Source organism: Zosterops lateralis (assembly GCF_965231275.1).
Source record: "Zosterops lateralis genome assembly, chromosome: 1".
Taxonomy (NCBI): Eukaryota; Metazoa; Chordata; class Aves; order Passeriformes; family Zosteropidae; genus Zosterops; species Zosterops lateralis.
In genome coordinates, this window is record NC_139762.1 from 45,958,655 (window position 1) to 45,975,091 (window position 16,437).

Genomic DNA, 16,437 nt, shown 5'->3' on the forward strand with positions numbered 1-16,437 from the left:
ACCTTCTCCAAGTGTAGAGAAACAAGCACCCTGCTTTCATTCTTATTCTTGACAGTTTTCCTTAAAGGTACTTTAAAATCTTCTGACATATGCCTTCTCTCTGGAAAGTTGGTTGGCCAACATCTTACAAGGAAATACTGAAGATGATAGTGTGTAATACCAGTTGGGGCTGTGGCAATCTAAAATACAGACATACCTAAACTCATAAAAGATGCAATAACTTTAGGATGAGTATAGATGTCATGTGAAAGACAAGCATAGAAAACCAATTTTCAGGCAACCAGTAATATTAGATGCCTTCAAATCCAGAAGTCCCAATATGCTGTCTCTTTTAAAAGCCTGATATTTGGAGAAGTCACTGGTAGGGATTTACAGACCTTTCAGACTAGCACTCACCATTATTGGTCAGAGACAACCTCCTGACCTGGGCATCAGGTTTTAAATTAAATAAGCAGAAACATTATATAATATACAGTTCTGCAGGATTAAAATGAGAGCTGGAGTGCCTAGATTCTGCTTTTTGTTCCTGAACATAAATACTGTACTTTAGCCATCTTGCTTGTATTTTAGACATGCTGCTTGTCTTTGTTAGTCTTTAATCTTCTGTTCTCATGAGCTTATTCTGGAACACTTCAGCAACTTTGAATCGCTGGGAAGTTTTAGTTCTCCTACACCTGATCATAGGATAAGACTTAAAAACATGTATTGGTTTTTAATTACTGGAAATGAAGTAGCTGGTGCTTATCTGACCTTCACCTGTCTGCACCTTTAAATACTTAGACCTCTGTTTTAATGGAAACTGTGCATCTCAAGTAATCACACATTGAGCTGATGCTTTTAAAAGGGTATTATGATCCAAAGCAGTGGTAAAAGTTATCTTTAATGGAGAGTTAGCTGAAGTTGTTTTGCATTTATGGATTCTCAGTTCTCACTTCAAATTGAGCTTTTGAGTTGTATTTCTGCCTTTAAGATGCAAATTTGAATATGACGACCTTTTAGTTAATTATTTAGTTCATCTGGGATACCTGAGGATTAAGGTTGGTATTAATTAACACAACTTAATTTCGGGACTTAGACTTAAATCTTTTTAGATTTTCAGCCCCTTCATTTTCATTATCCCTCAGTTTGTGATTGCATGAAATGGTCTTGTGGAGATTCACAGCTCTCATTTTAAAACAAACTTAATCCTGCAGCAGACTCGTTTTTATGGAAAAGATTTTGTGCTTATTAAGCTACAGAAGTAGTTAATGGTCTTTCTGGAGTATACAGAGCCCTGAAAAGTCCATTTGTCTTAGTTGTGCAGTGAAAGGCCATGGTTTTCACCAAAAGCCATGCTTAGGTTAGAATTGGCCTTCAGCCCTTCTAAACCTCAGGTGAGAACAAACCAAAATTCAAATTGTGCAATTGCTGTCTTACTGAAACATCTTGTACTAGCACAATGATTTGCATAATTCTTTCTGTCTTGCTCTTTTTTTTTTTTTTTAATTGGTTGGTTAGGTTTTGCTTTACTCCCCCAAACCCTAAACGAATGCCTAAAGAAAAAAAAGCAAAATGTAAATTCCATTTGAAGTATCTTAATGTTACTGATCCTGAGAGTGGCAAACATGATAAATGAGATGTATTTAGTTTGTACTCTCCTCCATCCATTCTCCTTCTCTTTTAATGCTTTCATGAAGATAAATTGACTGGGTCTTTATTTCATGCTGTATGCCAGAATTACATTCTAGAAGGTGATTTTGGCAGGCTGCATTTTGAATGCAGTCTATCCCTATGAGCACTTCATCAGAAACAATAGAGATTATGTTAAAAAACAGGTTAGCATCTGCCATTTTCTCAAATTGCCCACATAGCATAAAAACTGAAATAGTTGTTAAAACCTTATTCGTGGGGTTTTTTTCTCCTTCTACTTAGTACTACAACTTGCTTAAGATATACAAATTAGCAGTTAGAGGAGTTTCTCTCCTCTTTGCATTAGCTTGATGCAGTGTGCTGTGTGCATAAGGAATTTCCTTAATTCCCATTATGCATTTACTTCTGCTCAGATAATCTTACAACCAAGACTTAGTAATTTTGTTTAAATTCTACTGTTGTCTGTTGACATTACTACATGATACAGTAGCTCTTTTCTGAATGACAACCTCTAAGTGAGTTTGTTAAGTAGCACAGTGGGATCCTGCTTCCTCAGTGAAACCTCCTGAGTCTCTTGACAGCATGAATAACAGCATAAATAATCTTTTCATTAAATATTTATGCTTCCATTCTCTGGAAACATTTCATTATTCTTAGGTTTTAAAAAGCTTTATTTTGGGGAAAGTATAAACTTTGAATAACATTTTCATGTTGGTTTTTGTCAGAGGCCTATTTCCTTTGTTTCAAGAGAGTACATCTTACTTTTTTCACCAGGTAGATTAGCACTGATCAACTACTGGTGTAATTCTCATTACTGGAAATATCTTAGCAGGGATGTCTGGGATGCTGAAACAGCAGTGCTGTAATACTGAGAGTGAGCCTATGTCTCCTGGTGGCCGGGCTTCTTTAGGCATTAGTGCTGGTGCAGGCACTGTCCTCACAGAAAATGATGTCAGTAGATTTTGTGATCATTATCTTGCAACTGCCTGAATTCCTAGGTATTTTGGCTGGTGTGTTGGTTCAGGCAGGGGTTTTTAGGAAACTGCCATCCAGCTTCATATGCCTAAAAGCTTTAGAAGTCTCTGAGTTAAAGTTTGTAAAGGAGAACTGCGTGGATCACTTCGACCGAAAAACTCAACAGCGTAAGTACAGTAGCTTTACTACATTGCTGCTCTTACAGTAGTAATGCTGAACAGTGTAGTACAATGATACTTTCCTGGGTTAACAGCTTGGAAGATATTTGTGTGTCTGTTGTTTCACATTTTTGTGTGCAAGATGCTCAGACTAAATCTTGTGTTTTCACAGATCATTGCTTTTAAGATTGTGTTAATTATCTGGGCAATCTCCCAAGGTCCAGGATTAAAAACTGAATGTAGACAGCATTGTAAAAAGTGATTTTTTGATTTTTAAAGTTTATGAACTGCAGATAATTATGAACAGGATTTTGAATTGCAGCAGAGAAAAAAAGATTTTGTTTAGGGAAGGTGAAAATGAGACAATAATCTTCACCTTGGTCTAATGGATCCAAAGTTATAAGTTCTCAGTTTAACAAAGCAGTCAAGTATATGTTCAGCTTTAAACTGAGGTTTAAGTGGTTTGCTGGGCAAAATTCCCATTTAAGGTGTTTCTCCTATGTATTTGCTATTAATCAGTCTTTATTATGAAATACCAAGCTGACCCTAAGTTTATTTTGTCAAAATCTGAGTCTTGCATTTCAAGCATCAAGACCATAAACATTTTTTAAAGTTTTCAAAGTGAGCAGTGATGTTTGTGTACCTCCAATTCTGACACTTTCTGGGCTCAATACAGTTGCATAAATATGGATGTAGCTGGACCATCTGAGATATCTTAGAGTGTCCCACAGGGCCTTAAGCTGCTAGTCCAGAAGAAACATGAATCTCCCAGGTCGATGTCATATCTGACAGTGTTGTTTCAAAATTCTCACATACTTCAGGCTGTTTCAAACTGCACTTTGTCTACCTGTGTTTAAGCAACTGAATCAAAGCCCTGTTGGATCTACTGGTGAAGGGCAGAAGAGGTGACACTTCAGCTGCCTTCACATGGGGAATACAGCATCTTCATAAACAGCTTTTGACACTTGTGTGCATGGACGCCCAAGCCAGCTCTGTCCAGTGTGCATGCATGGGGAATCTCCTTCAGTTCTCTCCTTGCCAAAGATTTATTTACTTAGGGAGAAAATGTCCCAGCCATTCTACAGATAAAATTGCAGAACATCAGTGAACACTACTGTAAGCTGCTGGAATGAAATGGTGGGAAAATAGACTATTTTTTACTACTATTTTGTCTTTTTTCGTAAGCTGCCCTGAGACCTGGTAGTGAAAACTGAGTTCTTTCAGATCTAGCTGGAAGAGTTTCAAGGCAATGCTGCTCCTCAGCTGGAAGATACTTCTGTCACAGCACAGCCATCAGGGTGACTATGGTTTTGTCATTACTTCAAGGCAAAACTACTCAGTTCAGTTTTAACAGGCCTAAGGAAATTACTGTAAGGGAGATTACTGTAAGCCTACTGGAAGCTTGTACTATGAAGGGTTTTACTTGTTTGTTTTGGGACAGTGAGGCCAGGAGAGGGACAGCAGCAAACAGTAGGAAGTGATTTGGCACAAGACATCTTACTTAACTTAGCCCAGCTGTTAAGCTGTTAAGGCATCTGACATAAGTGAGGTACAGACTCTTTAGTAACTACTGTTGAAATTGCTGCCAAATACACTCCGAAAGTGAAGATAGCTTTTCTTCTCTTTTCATTCCTAGTGACACTTTTAGTGATGGTGGATATAGTATTTTCCCTCTGTTTCATTTTATAAACAATTGTGTGTGACTGGCAATATCTATCTCAATGAGGTCCGTTAGGCTAAATCTCACAAAATTAAATTAGGCATTGCTTTATTTTAAATATTTTAGTAATAAATGTAAAATCTAAATTTTATGCTATTTTAATCTTGGTAGTTTTATTATCCTTGCTGTTTATCCTAAACTTCCCTGTAAGTCTGAACCTATATAGTTATTAACCTCTGTAGCTGTTAATATAACTTTTCTGCCTTTTTATTTAACTGCTTTCCCACTATCTAGGAAAAACAAAAGGCTTTTGATCTTCATTTAAAGCTGCAGTTTTTATCCACTGTATTGCAGCAGGTGAGAAAGCTTTATTTTGTTTGTGTCTTCTTACATCTCTTATGTAGTAAGAGATGCCATAACGTGATATTGAGGGTTTCCATATTTCCAAATCAACATTCTCAAACTCAGAATGTTTTCCTGGAAATATGAGGCCTGAAAAAATCATACCTTTTGGCCACAATCACTAATCATTGCAGAAAATTATTTTATAATCACAGTTAATGTGTGATGCAGACTGCTCCCTTGTTTGGCCTTGTGATGAATATTTTGCTTTATCAGTAAAGAAGAATAGAAGATAGAGATAAGGTGTATGAACTTTCTATTCTTATGTACTCACCTGTATTAAGAAATTTGAAAGGAAGTTTTCTGAGCATAGTGGTCTTCAAAAATCTTTCTAAGCTCTCAATTTAAAAAATAATCAAAACTCTTAATTCATTGTAGAGTTTGTACAGTAAGTAGATATCTTCTGACTTTGCCACTAGTGTCTGTTGCTTACCATTCTTCTAGGTGGAAAGAGGTTTTATATTCTGTGCTATTTGAATCTCAGCTTGTGAGGATCACATATTAAAAAACATTTTCATTATATTCCCTAAGCAAATATATACTTATCTTGTATTTTAAAATACCTGCTATTTTTAGTATGTCATATGTCATTCTCTCAGTCATAAAATAAGAATCATTTTTGTGTTAGAAGTTGATGCTTAATTTAGCAAGACACTTCTCTCATTTTTTTCTTATTTCCTTGTTCTTACTTTTGTCCTATGAGTTTTAATAATCTTTTAATTATCTTGATTTTATTTAGTAAAAATGTCAATGGTGACATTAAAGAAAAAGTGTTTTTCCAGTTGTGTAATGTCATCGGTCTGTGTCCATTGTAGATCAGAATCCTGTGTGGATTTTAAGATGTAAATATTTTAATTTCCAATTTAGACTATAATATGTCACCTCTTGGAAAATTACTTCCCTTCTCATGATTATAGGCAACTTGACTCTAGAAAGAAGGCATTAAAAGTTAATGGGCATAACATCTCTAACTATATTGGAACAGTAGATTGAATTAGTAAAATGTAATATTCAGAATTACCTAGCACAGTCAAAAAGAGAGACTTTATTTCTTTGTGTTATACTTTAGAGACTATCAGTAGAATAAGAGCTCTCAGCCTGTAAGATAATTTTGTTTTCTTTTTCTAAAGAAATACCCATAAATGAAGCTATTGATGTTAACGGTCAAGGCAGGAAGTCTTAAACTTGAACAGAAGAGTAATTCCTTGATATCACAGTTTATCATGGTATACTTGTCTGCCATCAAACAGCCAGGCAAAATTCAGCCTTTTTTTCCCCACAGTTTTCGTGGTAATGAGTGGTTAGGGCTCGCTTTTGGGCCAAAGATCTTTTGAAGGTCAGGCTTGACAACTGCCACAGATAGCTGGACATTGATGGCTCTTTTCTTCCCACATGTGACTTGTGTCCCAGATTCTGCTGGCCTGTGAAGGACTTTTGTTGGGTTTTTCAGGGCCTTCTCAAAACTTGACAGTGAACTTCCATAGGGTGGGGAGATGAGGGAGACAGGTCTGGGGTTTGCTTCTGTTTTCACCCAGCTTGGTGAAAACTGGTTCGTTTTGACCAGTGAAACTGGTCAGTCAGGTTACTCTGAAAAGATGAGTTAATTAGTGGCAAAGCAAAACTTATATTCTCCCCACCTCTTCTTATCTCCCTACATAAAGAGAGGGATATGGACTGTGACTCAGTGCACGATATAACACCTTGACACTGGAGCTAAAAATGATTGCACCACAAGTCATCAAGGATGTGGTCAATACTGCCAGGACTGCTAGTGATGGAAAGGTGTTCTTGCTCTGCCGTCTCGATCTAGCTGTTGATGTCACTGTTCTTTGTTGAATTGCATGTCATTCCCTCCCATGGTCTTGAGAAGAGCCTAATGATGACATCATAGTGGCAGAGAAAAAGAAAACATTAGTGGCTGAGTACAATGGGCAGAAAAAAATAGTGCTAGTAATAGAGAAATTAACTATTTTAAGAGCATCAAAAATAAAAGCCATAATATTCATGGAAAGGAAAGGATGTGAAAATGTCACAGGCTGCTGAGATGCATACAAACACTTAAAGCTCAACTGCTTTTAGCAGTTTGGATACTTAATATTGCTTCAGTTGTATCATCCTGTTTTCCTTCTGTTACTTGTGCAAGAATGCAGATAGTGGTCTATAAAGCATCTTCCAGTGTAGCATGCCAGAGTTAAACAACACAGGAAATATTGTCAGCATCAACAGGGAAAGGAAAGAGAGATAGCAGAAGGAAAAGGAAGTGGCTAACAGTCATCAAGACCACCTTATCTTAGACCACTGAAACATAATCTTCTCAAAAGAGGAATACTTTCCATTTGATAAACAGAAATGACAGTAAAGAAGTTTTACAAGATATTTGTTACATTCTGTGCAAACATATATGTATGTATGCTTGCATACACACACATTTTTAGCGTTTCATTGGTTTTAAGATTCCATCACAAAGAACTCAGAGAAATTGGTCATGTTCTTTTGACTGAGTCCTTAACATGTTGGTGACCATGGATATTAATTATCATAAAAAGGATAAATGCATGTTTCCCTCATTCCATTAGATGCTTGGTCTCAAATTCAGTAACAAAAAAAAAAAGATTCTCATAACTAGAAGAAACATCTTGGTCTGCTGCATGGATTTGATTTGGGAGTGGTAGTGTTAATTCAGAAGTAGGGTAGCACAGTTGAAATCCAAATGCATCCCAGAGTTTCAAGAAAAATGGTTGCACTTAGCTTATGCTGGATATTTGTACCAGAGATTGCTTTCTACATCTACCATATTATACCACATCCATATTAGTTCTCTGTCTTGCTTGACAAGGCAGACCCTGTGTCATGGCATAACAGCTGTCTCTGTGAGTCACTTAGAGGTGTAAACAATGACCCTTCCTGCAAGGGCAAGATAAATTAGACAACTAAGAGGTGTTTGGAGCAATTTGAAATCCACCTACCAGGATGATCTTGATGTGTGTGTGTCTGTGAATTTCAGGTGATCTTTATATGATCCTGTAAATCCTGAGTTTGACATGGGTGGTCAGGGAAGGGAGAGCTTTGTGAAGTACTAAAACCCTGCAACACATTTTTTTCCTTTTCTCTCTCTCTCTATTTTTTTTTCTGGGTTTTTCCCATTATGCATGTTAAATAATTTTATCTAGGGTACCTCACTATATTTGCAAATTGACCATTTTAGAACATGAGCTGTTTTAACGGCTTTTGACCATTGCTCAAGGAGGGTAAAACATATGTAAAATCATTAACTGAGTATCCAGGTTTTTACAAATCCCATTTCTGTACCTATGGAGGATTAGACTGGACATTAGGAAGCATTTCTTCACTGTGAGGTTGCTCAAACATTGACTTCTTAGAGAGGTGGTCAGTGCCCACTCCTGTTAGTGTTTAAGAGACATTTGGTCAGTGTCCTTAACAATGTGCTTTAACTTTTGGTCAGCCCTGAACTAGTCAGATAGCTGGACTAGGTGATCATTCATCATCTTCCAAATGAAAAAAATGGTCTGTTCTGTTCTATTCTATCCTGTTGAACTTCTTTTTCCCTATCCATACCTATTGAGAAACTAGGGTATTTTTCACTCAAAATCTTGATATCACAAAGATTTCTATCAGACAACTTTACCTGAAAAACAGAAAAATTATTTTATAGTAATTGGTCTGTGAAAAATGCCAGTGTGGATTCTCATATTGTGGTATAAAAATAACTTTTTCTAATTTAATTTAATCTCTTTTTTTAAATTCATCATTAACTAAAAAGGATAATAAAAATTTAAGAAATAATGAACACTAAAGTGAGGCTACAGTTCTTGAAATAAAGAACATACATCAGTGAATATGATGAAGAATATGTAGTGTCTGGCTTTCATCCTTTTTTGTTCACTACTCACAGAATATAAGAACTAGATATTTATGGAAGTAGATAATAAAAGAAAGTAGCATTGATTTTCTTTCTTCTCCTTTTTCCTATAAAATTATTGATCTGTTTTTAACCTAATTGGCACTTGTGAAAATAAATGGAAAAAAACAGTAGGTTTTCATGGGGTTCAAGTATTTGTTCTTAGTAAAAGAGTCCCAGGCCTGCTTGTTTGGGGCTGTGTTGGCTGTCCTAACAAGCTAAAGATCGAGCGCTGAAGCATACTGTATTTGCTTTGTTCTTCTTCTCTTTTATCTCTCATTCTAATTATTTCTTGTCATTCAGATGAATAATAGTGCTAAAGATGCCTTAACATATTGATACACAAAAATTGAATAGGTGCTGCTGAAAATGTAGCTTTTCAATAAAAGTCCTATCTAACATAAGAATGGACAGCTGATTAAAGGAAAGAGATAATGAAAGTAGGTTTCCAGTTTAACCCATCAGAAACTGCGGGAATCAAAAGAAAATTATTTCTTCTGTATCCTGCCTGTTGGAGTCTAGGGCATCCTTTTGGATGCCCTAGAAGGCCACAGACCTTGGCAGAGAGGTCTAGGACCCGAGCAAGAGGGTTTGAGATCTGTACAGGAGGGTTGGAATCTGTACAGGGGAGTTGTAGTAGACCCTGGCCCAGAGCCCAGGAAGACACAGTCTTTGACTTCAGCCCGTGGGAAAAGCTTCCAACACTGAGAGAGGAATTACAAGTCACAAAGGTGTGACAGACAGTAGTGTAGTTTATCACAGGGTGGAAAATTTTGAGTTTTGGGGTTCTTAGAATGGAGGTAAATGGGAACAAGATGGAGGATTTAGGGCAGCGCCCTGGGTTCTTTGTGTTCTACCTTGGCCTCCATCTTCTGCAGTGATGGGGGCACAAAGTAGTTCAAGGAGATTGGGTCAGAGTAGAGGTGACCCTTTTAGTATAGGTGATAGGCATTGGCATGTAATTGTAAATAAGAGATGCGTAATTATCTGTATAAGAGGACAGCGATGCCCCTTCGAGGAGAAGTCGCCTCATGTCCAACCTGCTGTTCAGATCTCGGCTGGGCACAGAAAAAATTGTGAGATATGAAATAATAAACAACACGAGAATCCTTGAAAAACAAGACCTTGAAGACTCCACTTCTTTCTTGCAACCTGGCTCAGGGCTTTCAGAGGGCAAAAGCCTCTCAACCACCTGAATCTCGGGTGAAGGACCAAACCTGTCACCTGCCTATAAATGTTTTATTCACTTACACTCTCCTATACTCTAGTACCATAGAATTTACTGTATAGAATCCAAAGACTGTCCATTTTCTCAGTACTTATCCACAGATACTTTGTTTGTGAGAAAGTTTACAGATGGATGAGGCCCTAATTCACATGCATAGGTATTTGCAAGATTTTAGGAATTAATTAAATTTTGGTTTAAATTTTTTCCACACTTTCTTTTAGGCAAAGCAACACAACAGTTATTGCACATATATTAAGTGACAAAAGTATTTTTATCGGTTTCAACAAGCTTTGGCTTAGTCTCCAAGCTGTATAGTTTGGATGTTGAGCTTGGTGCTTAAAGATACATCAGGTGAAATTTTATTCCTTCATCAGAAGAGTTGTCCTGAAGACTAAAGCTATGTGAGAATCATAAGAATCAGGACAGTAAGGAACACTGATAAAAAGGTTTTCAGTTGTTTTTAAAATATCAATAAACAGCGTGCTTTTCCTTCATATCTGATATAATTTATTCCATATTAAAAAAATAGGTTAAGTGAAATTTAAAAAAATAGAAGAATACAAGTGTTAGCACACTTATAGATCATTCTTTGTTTATTTGGGGTGATCATTTAATTTATAGGAAGCATTTTAGTAAAATGCTATCCTTACAGGGCTGCTGAAGATTGCTTTCCCATGTTTGCATCTGCAGTGAAATGGCTCCTGTGGATACATACATAGATGATTGCACATCTCTTTGCCAGTATCCAGAAAGGAAAATTGTGTTTTAAAATATGTCTAAAACACTTTCACAAAATCAGCTTTATGTAGCTCGCTTAGAGTTTAAAGCTGGATATTTGTGTGCTCCTTTGGGATAAGATTTGAACCATCCCCATTCAGTAGAATTGTGTTGTAGAAGAATTGCATGTGTATGTTATTTTGCATGTGTAGCAGTGTGGGTATGTGAGAAAGGGAAGGAGGAAAACGTAAATAAATTCCAGGTCCATTACATGGTTCTTGTGTCTGTTTGCAGCAGAGAGCCATGGATATGGTTTTAGCATGGCTAAAGCTGTGGCTAGTAAATGGTGACATATCTTACTCCTCTATGCTAATTTAATGCTGTTGTTTTCTCTGTCTGTTCTTGTAACAAAATAGAAGTACTCTGCTGTCTCTCTCTGCAACATATCTACAGAAGTCCTGAAAGTCATCAACGCCACTGAAGAACTGATAGCCGAATCCACCGATCCCTGCGATTTCCCAGATGACATTCAGGACAGAGGCAGAGGAACCCTCCCGCTGGGCACAGATCCTGTCAGACTCGATGAGCAGCTCACCACACTGGAAGAAAATGTAAGAAGATGAATCAGTATGTGAAAGAGTCACGTGTGAGTGATGCACCTGATTGTGTGCACCAACTCAAAAGGGAAAATACATGGGCAGCATCAGTGGATGTTCAAAATTTATTTGGGGTTTTTAAACAAATACACGAATAGGAGGGGGAAGTGTTCCAACAGTGCTTAACTGTGTCAATGTGGTTTTTTATATATGTAGCTTAAAATATTGAGGGGGAGGGGGAGTTGGATGCTTTGGAGTTTACAACTAAATTTAGAAACTCTATCTCAAAAACTCATTTATGCCTTCCACACCTCTATGGCAGTGTGGCTATGCCATGCCTGGCTGAAACTACACATATCCCAGTCTCAGAACCACCTCATCACTCCAAGGACAAGTGTGGAAAGTATCTCCCCAGTAACACAGAGAAGTGGAGAAGCTCTTCCTCCCCAGCACCCAGGGAGCTGGAGCTGTCTCCTGCACTGTTAGAAAGAGCTGGCTGGAGAATCTGAATTAAACAAACATTTGCTTGGCCTTGTCCAAATCATCCATCCTTTTTCATTAATACCTGTCATCTGCAGGGGAAAGTACAATTCCAAATCATACAAGGAAGTCACTACTCATTGGAAATTTTTGTGAATCTACTTAATGGAGTTGGTAAACTTCCAACTTTCGATTTTCTCTGCTTCCCACATTTAAGTGATTACTTCGCAGTGCTCTTTCCCTTCATTAGGCGCTCTTAAAGATCTCATAGGAATCTGCACTGTCCCATTAGATCATCCTGGTCAATTCAAGAAAACAAATCCTGGTTTTCTTTAGCCCCATAAAATTTTCAGACAGAATCTCCTCTTAGAGGATAAAATCAGTTTCCTCCACAGAAACACATTTCCTCCAGCAGGCCCAGGCTAAGAACTGAGTGGAAGATGCTCTATGGCACTAAAAGCCAGTCCTAGCACTGGACTCTCCTGAAATAGTAAAGTATCCTAAAGGTCCAAACACCTCAGAATTCATCTGGTAGGAGAGTGAATATGGAATAAAATCCAAATCCAGGCTGAACCACATCTTCAGAAGAACTAAGAAACTCAGCAGGACAGAGAGCAATTTGTACAAATCTGCTCCCACTTTTTTTTTTTACTTTTTTTTTTTTTTTTTTTTTTTTTTTTTTTTTCCTGTGGATAACTGTGTGGTAAGCTATCTAAGGTGCATGGTTTTTTCCTCAATTGCACTTCAATAGTCGCTCCCAGCAATGTGGAGCTTCAGCATCTGTGGTTCTCTGGACCCTAATCATTCATTTGGGTCAAGCATTTCTCACTGAGCAGACACTGGGAACAGAGGCAGAGAATTTCTTGCTTTGGCTTCACCCTTGCGGCAGTGTCTCTGGTTTTAGCTTCTCCCAGTTCCCTGCAGAACTCACAAGATATCCAGCTCAGGTCCAAAAATGTCGCAATTGGAAGATTTCAGCATTACACTCTATGGTAAAGAGCTTTTAGAAATCCAGGAAACCCTAACTTTTCCCATTGCAGCTGGGACCATATCTACATGAACCACATCCTCTTTGCGGCAACTTCCACAAGAGGATCTGGGTGTTTATAAACACTTTGTTCATTTTTGTTCTCTCTAACCTTTTGAGGACAGTGCATGCAATAGTGTGGAGAATGTAGGGCCATCTGTACCAGCAAAAGGTTGGGATTTTGTGGAAGTTGTACATACCTAAATAATGGTAAAGTAAGTCTCTACAATCTAAATGTGAACATATGAATAAGGGCTTCATTTAGGGAAGGCCTGCAAGGACACCATTGCTGTTTGGAAGTATAACAATTGTCCAGGTAAAGAGAACACTCTTTAGAAAAATACTTTCTTTAGCTTCAAATGGAAAATGTTCATTAATATTTCACAAATGTTGTAGGGGCTGATTGAGTTACAGAAACACTGATGACCTTTCTTTCCCACATTTTTCTATCACTCCCATTATCTTTAGATTTTTTTCCCCCTCTTGAAAAGGACATCTTACTGTGCAGAGATTTTTGCCACAGCACTTAAATGCATCTTTTCTTCAACTTTCTAAAGTTGCTCCTGTTCAAAATGTTCTATTTCTTCTTTCTCTAAGCTTTTAGATCTGACAGAGAAATCTAAAAAATTGCCTTTTAATCTGAGCTGGCTATGGAATGTTATACTTAAAAGTTGTATCATTTAAATGAACAGTTAGAATAGTTAAACCCCACAAAACCAGGAGTATTTCTATTTAAATCATCACATTAACTTTATGGACCACCTGTGTGGTACTGCAGCAAAGATGTTACATCAGATCATTTATTTCTTTTAGGTATGTTTTTCAAAGATTTCATGCCTGCAGTTAGAAAGTGTTCTTACAAGATGCAGTTTGTACAGATGTAGTGATTTTGTTTCTTAGCAAAGTCACATGCATGAAAAAAACCTATCTGCAACTGACACAAAGAAAAAAGAAAACTATTTCAAGCAATTAAGAAACAATAATGAAAAACAGAAGAAGAATAAAAAATAAACAAATTTCAATCTGGTCATTCTCCACCATTTTGATTCATAAAGTCACAGCATAAATTATTTGAATACCTCTTATGTCAAAGGACTGAATGATCCAGGAATTGTGGACAGATATAATGACTGGAGTGGAAAACATATGAAAAGAAGGTATTGGGTCAAGGATCTGCTTCAGATCCTGTTTGCTTCCCCCTTGAACCCTGAAGTCAGCCACAACCATGTTTAATTCATGCTGGGTTTGTAACAACATGGTCTTTACTGCTATTGCAATGGGGAAAATCAGAATGTATATTTAATTTCCACTGTGCTGTTATCAACCTGATGGAAACAAGTCTCTTGCCTAAAGAGTGAATGGGCAGGAAGTGCAGTATTTTCATGTGGTTCTGCACAATTTTAAGCACAGATGTCAAAAGCTAATGCTTGAAAATTAATGCTTTTCTATAAACCAGTGACCTCCATGTACCTTAGGGGGTTTGTGAAATAAAAGAAACAATAAAACACAGTGTATCACTAATTACTGCTCGGAGAGGCTGAATGGGAAATGAAACCTTTAGCTGTAGTTACAGATACCAGAGGTGTGCCAAAATAGTAAGAGTTGTTTATTTTTAGGGAAGAACTCTGAATTATAAAGTCAGTAATTCTCTCTTATGTGGCCCAAATAAGCCTATTGATCCTCCACAGATTCACTCAAAGGCCCAGGAGGTGGGAAGGTTTTGCCTGCTCTGTATTTGGGTGAGAGCAGGATGGGATTGAAAATCATTATACATATAAGCACATTTACTCCATAGGAAGTTAATAACTATTTGCTGCTGAACAGTTATTTGTGCAGTTTTTACTGCCAGAAGGCATCAAGTGGGTTTAAAGAAACACAGCTTTATATGAGGCACGATCTGTTGACTTCCCTTTGTAGACTTAGGGTGTTATGTGATTGAGTATCAATAATAAAAAAAGCAAGCTTTTCAACTTTTTTCTTTGCTGAGCAATCTGGAACAAATCTGGTTTGGAATACCATTGTAGCACCTATGAAATCTGCAATGCAGCCACCTCATTCATCCCTTTCCTTTATGGCTGCGTGCTTTTCAGATTATTTCCCCGTGACTTTCCTCTGCCAGGTAAATCTTCCTGTGGTGAGCTGGCAAGCAGGGAAGCTTGCAGGTATGATGGAAAATGCAGTCTGCTCAAACCTGCATGCCCACAAACCAGGAATCACTGACCCCTGTCCCCACCTTGGCCCTGCAGGTGTACCTGACAGCCAGCACGGTGTATGGGCTGGAGGGGCAGCTGACCAACCTGGAAGACGCCGCACGCAAGATCAACAGTGTGACTGAGGAGTCTGAGCTGGCCGATCTGGAGGATCAGGTGGCCACAGCAGCTGCCCAGGTTCATCATGCAGAGCTTCAGGTGAGGACAGCAGCTCCTCCCCATCTGCAGGTTTCACACTGCCTTGCCTAACACTCACCTCACTGTACGCACTTTGAATATTCTTTTGTACTGCCGTAGTCTGATGATCCAAGGGTGCTGACTGCCTCACACAAGCTGAGCAGAGCATAACTGAGCTGTATAACTCAGCCCAGCCAGATGTACTGTATCTCTGTTTCTTCCCTCAGCTTGGTTTTGGACATGGCACTGCAGCAGCCTCTTACTGCACTAGTGATGCTGGGCTGCTCCTTGCTGCCAGGCAGCTCCCGTGGTGGGCTCCATGTCATGTGCATGGCCCCAGTCAGGCAGCAAACAGAGTCTGAGGCAGTTTATCTAATCTAATCTAAGCTTGTCAAGCACTTTCCAAAAGATGCCACTGTTGGCAGCTTTCTACCAGCAAAGGCCAACAGGAGCCAGAGGCTGAGCCAAGGACAGAGCCTAGGGCTTGCATGCCTGCCATGGGATTTAGATGCTAAGCAGCACACATCCCAGCCAAAGGCAAGAACTCTTGTGTACTGTGATCTAGCACCACTCTAGCTCCAGAAAGTCCAGGGCTCAGAACAAGTTGAAATCTGGTGCTAAAAGCTGAACAAGATAATGCTGCCAGACCTCAAGGGGCTAACACTGCTTGCAGCTCACTGCCCAGTCTGTACCCAGCAAGATGCCCTGACCTGACTGTGTCAGGGTTTAATGGGAAGTATCTGGTGATTTTACTCAGTGGAAGCATGCTCAACTCGGGACTGAGCGAATATCTGAGAGCCTGACATGTCTCTGATGTCAGAAGTGCATTGCTGTACTGTTTGGCAAACTGGCAGTGGTGTTTTGTTGGCTTTGGTCATTATTTTAGGGTAAATCTGTTAATAGGGATGAGAGGGAGGAGGAGAGAGGCCTAAGCTATGCAAGGAGGCCAATGGAAGATCTTCTGCAGAGTGAAGTGGACTGTGGCTTCAGGTGTCATTGTGGATCATCAGCTGGGTTATATGTCTGACTTCTCTGACTCTTCTTTCTCTTTTGGCAACACTTGTCGCCACTACTCTCAATATCAGACTACTTTTCCCTGGCTGTTTTGCATTCAGTATTTTTATATAGTATGTGCCTGCATTTATGCATGCTTGTGTTTAATATGGATATACATTTTAACCAGAAATATTTAAGACCAAATGTTTAGAGTTTGTGACAGAGGATGTACTTTGCACATGTATTAAATTAATTTTGAGTTA

General features: G+C 38.4%; 1 protein-coding gene across 1 annotated transcript in view; it reads left to right on the top strand.

Moving 5' to 3' along the window:
* MYRIP (myosin VIIA and Rab interacting protein) overlaps positions 1-16,437 on the top strand; it is a 206,581-nt gene that overhangs the window by 185,527 nt on the left and 4,617 nt on the right. The window contains exons 13-14 of the mRNA XM_083874194.1: positions 11,105-11,299; positions 15,038-15,199. Of these exons, the coding sequence (XP_083730320.1) occupies positions 11,105-11,299; positions 15,038-15,199 (357 nt within the window). The remainder of the gene's footprint in view (positions 1-11,104; positions 11,300-15,037; positions 15,200-16,437) is intronic.